Raw genomic sequence first — 2942 nt, forward strand, 5'->3', positions numbered from 1 at the left:
GTTTAGCATTTTCTAGAGTATGCACAGATGAAACGACTTGAAGAAACATCTCATAGAATAGGTGTGTGGAGTTACAATCTTCAAAAATGTAGCAATTGAAAATTTTACGTTTCTCTTCAAAGTCATGTTTTATCTTGTGTACTTACAAGTACCCGCTTCATAAGGACTTCCTATAATAAAGCCCAAAGTTTGTGGTTGATGCTTAATCATCGGAAAGAGAATCCATTTCTTTTGTTAATTCTTACAGGTTGTATTTTGAGGAAGGTGAATGCTCAAATTCGTCATTCCTTTTAGTGGAGAAATATATCTCGAGATGATGGAAATTATGTCCCTTTACCACTACATATAAGTTGGTTCAAGTTGATTGAGTTGTTTGAGGTACAGCTTTTAGCCTGAAGATTCTGCATGTCCTCCTTTCTGTCGACTGAGTAGCTTTAACTGTACATGAAATTCATCTGCTAGAGTGGTTCTGCAAAATAAAAAACGAAATAATGGATGATCGGATTGTTCTTGACAAGGGTGGGAAAAGGCAGCTGCCTCAGTGGATGTTTGCTAGGTCTGCTGCTGATCAAGTAAAGGAAAAAGTCAAAACTGATCATGTAGACAGTAATAAAAATAATACAGAGGAGGAGATTGTTGCCCAGAGGCGGAAAAACAGAAAGATCAAGGATAAAAAGGAAACATTCATTGAGGAGTCGTCCACTCAGCTCCCAATATGCCAAACAACAAAAAGAACCAGAAGAAAGTTAAACCTACCAAATGATGATTGTAATGATGAAAGAGTTTTAATGGGGAGTGAATGTGACAACACTAAAGTAAATGGTGATGGAGAATTAACTATGTTGAGGAGACAGAAACAGAAAACAAAGAATTACAAGACCGAGGGGGGTGATGAGATGGAAGGGGCAACAACCAAAGCAAGTGATGGAAACGTCTCAAGGAAGAGAAAAGCCAGCAGGGTGAAGGAAAATTCTAGTGAAGCTGGCCCTAATTTAAGGAGGCAGAAACAGAAAACAAAGAATTCCAGGAAAGGGAATTGTGCTGATGTTGAAGAGTCAACACCAAAAACAGATGCAGAGGATTTGACTATTGATGATCTAATGAGCATAGCGGAAGAGGTGATCTCCCAAGTTCTGTTGAGGTTTCCTAAACAGTTCTTCAAATTTTCTACTAAAAGTAATGATCACATTCAGCTAGAAATGTGGTAACTCTTATCATTTTACTGTTGATTTTTGCAGTATGCTGGTGATGCTGATGCTGAGGAAGATTTGACCGTTGAAGATTTAATGACCATTGCCAAGGAGGTGATTATGGATATCTAAATCCTATTAATTTGAAATCAATTACTACAGCATTACTTGCTATGCTCGTAAAAATACATATCGTCTCCGTGCTTTTGTTGTTTGGTATAAAAGAGTTGCCTGTTCCAATTCTGTAGTAAATATGGGACCTATTGGTTGTTATCTAATTTTTCATTTGCTGGCAGTATGTGAATGACAATGAGCAAGCTGCATCAGGTAAAGAAAAAAAGGGTCCAACGGAGGATGCTATTTCCATGTCAATAGGCTCGTTAAGTTGCATTGAAGTTGACAATCAACCTTTGAGAAGAGACACAAATTCTGATGGTATTTCCATTCAAGAAAGAACACTTGAAGATGCTCCTCCTGAGCTTAACATGTCGGACAATCCTACCCAAGACATGTTAGATTTGTTTTTGGGACCCCTGTTAAAGAAAACTCGCGAGGAGAAAAGAGTTGAACTAGTTAGAGAAGAAATGACTTTAGCTCGTGATCTGAACGAGAAAGCCCGAAATGATCCTTCTGAGGATCGGCCAGTTTTGGTTAAAAAGAAAAGCAGTCTCAAAGACAAGGTATCTCTGTTCCTTGACTGATAGTTCCGTGGGTAAAGGACTGGAAGAGTAAATATAGTTGATATCTCATATCTGAATATAATTTATCAGATTTCACTGAAGCATTTACTTGTCTGCATATAGATCCCATGAGAGTATCTTTATTTGTAGATTCTTCATAGTAGTTTTTCCTTTATCTCATCATTGTACAGTAATTATGAGAATTCGATATCCAGTTATACGAAGGAGCATTTTTCCACGAAAATAAATGGACTTAGAGAAAGAATCCCAAATAGCTGTGGTGTTATTTTTGTCAACTATACCAAAATGTTATGTCAGAGTTAGCTAAGGGACTGAATTCACATTCCTGATAGTGCTGATGGAGATCTTCAATCTAAAGATGTTACTGCATTTCGAAATTTCTATTTATCAATGTGATCAAACATCATACTGAACCTTTAGACATTCATGTTGTGAATTTGTTAAATGGTGTTGTTCTCAAGTTTCATTTATAGGCAGGTAACCTTCTGGGTATTTAGGATAGTTGAGATACAACAACAACAAGTATCTCACCTCTCATGTCGTGGTACGGACTGTGTACACTTTACCCTTCCCAGACCCCATGTTGTGAGAATATACTGTGTTATGTTGTTGATGAGTTGTTATTGAGATTCAACAACGACAACATACCCAATATTATCTCACAAGTGGAGTCTGGAGAGATAGTGCGTATGTAGATCTTATCCCTACCTTGGGAGATGGACCCTTTTTGACAGACCCTCGGCTCAAGTACTTAAAGATAGTTGAGGTATGACTGTAAAACGAATGGTTAGTAGAAATTCCAGGAATCTAAATAACAAAGTGTGAGATTTTGAACAATTTGGATGGTAAAATGTAACTCTTCATTCATTCATCAAATTATGAACAATAATAATCAACATAAAAAATAATCTTTACTCTCTCCCTCTGCATGCCGTTATTATCTTTTTCCTCCCAAACAAAAAGAAGTAAACAAAGAGTACATTCCTCCTTTCTACTTTAATTTTAGAATTATATAGGCGAATCGATCTGCATATATATATATATATATATA

General features: G+C 36.6%; 1 protein-coding gene across 1 annotated transcript; it reads left to right on the plus strand.

Moving 5' to 3' along the window:
* Positions 1 to 12: 12 nt before the first annotated feature.
* On the plus strand, positions 13 to 2144 carry LOC107870437. Its single transcript, XM_047404707.1, has 4 exons — positions 13 to 378; positions 463 to 1118; positions 1239 to 1304; positions 1487 to 2144. Exons 2-4 carry the CDS (start codon positions 492 to 494, stop codon positions 1889 to 1891), a joined length of 1098 nt encoding a protein of 365 aa, XP_047260663.1. The 5' UTR covers positions 13 to 378; positions 463 to 491; the 3' UTR covers positions 1892 to 2144.
* Positions 2145 to 2942: the final 798 nt, after the last annotated feature.

Source organism: Capsicum annuum, unplaced genomic scaffold (assembly GCF_002878395.1).
Source record: "Capsicum annuum cultivar UCD-10X-F1 unplaced genomic scaffold, UCD10Xv1.1 ctg66532, whole genome shotgun sequence".
Taxonomy (NCBI): Eukaryota; Viridiplantae; Streptophyta; class Magnoliopsida; order Solanales; family Solanaceae; genus Capsicum; species Capsicum annuum.

Coding starts and splice junctions, on each gene's coding strand:
- LOC107870437 (XM_047404707.1), top strand. CDS start 492: ATGGATGATCGGATTGTTCTTGACAAGGGTGGGAAAAGGCAGCTGCCT. Junction 1,119..1,238: donor TAATGAGCATAGCGGAAGAG/GTGATCTCCCAA, acceptor TGATTTTTGCAG/TATGCTGGTGATGCTGATGC. Junction 1,305..1,486: donor TAATGACCATTGCCAAGGAG/GTGATTATGGAT, acceptor ATTTGCTGGCAG/TATGTGAATGACAATGAGCA.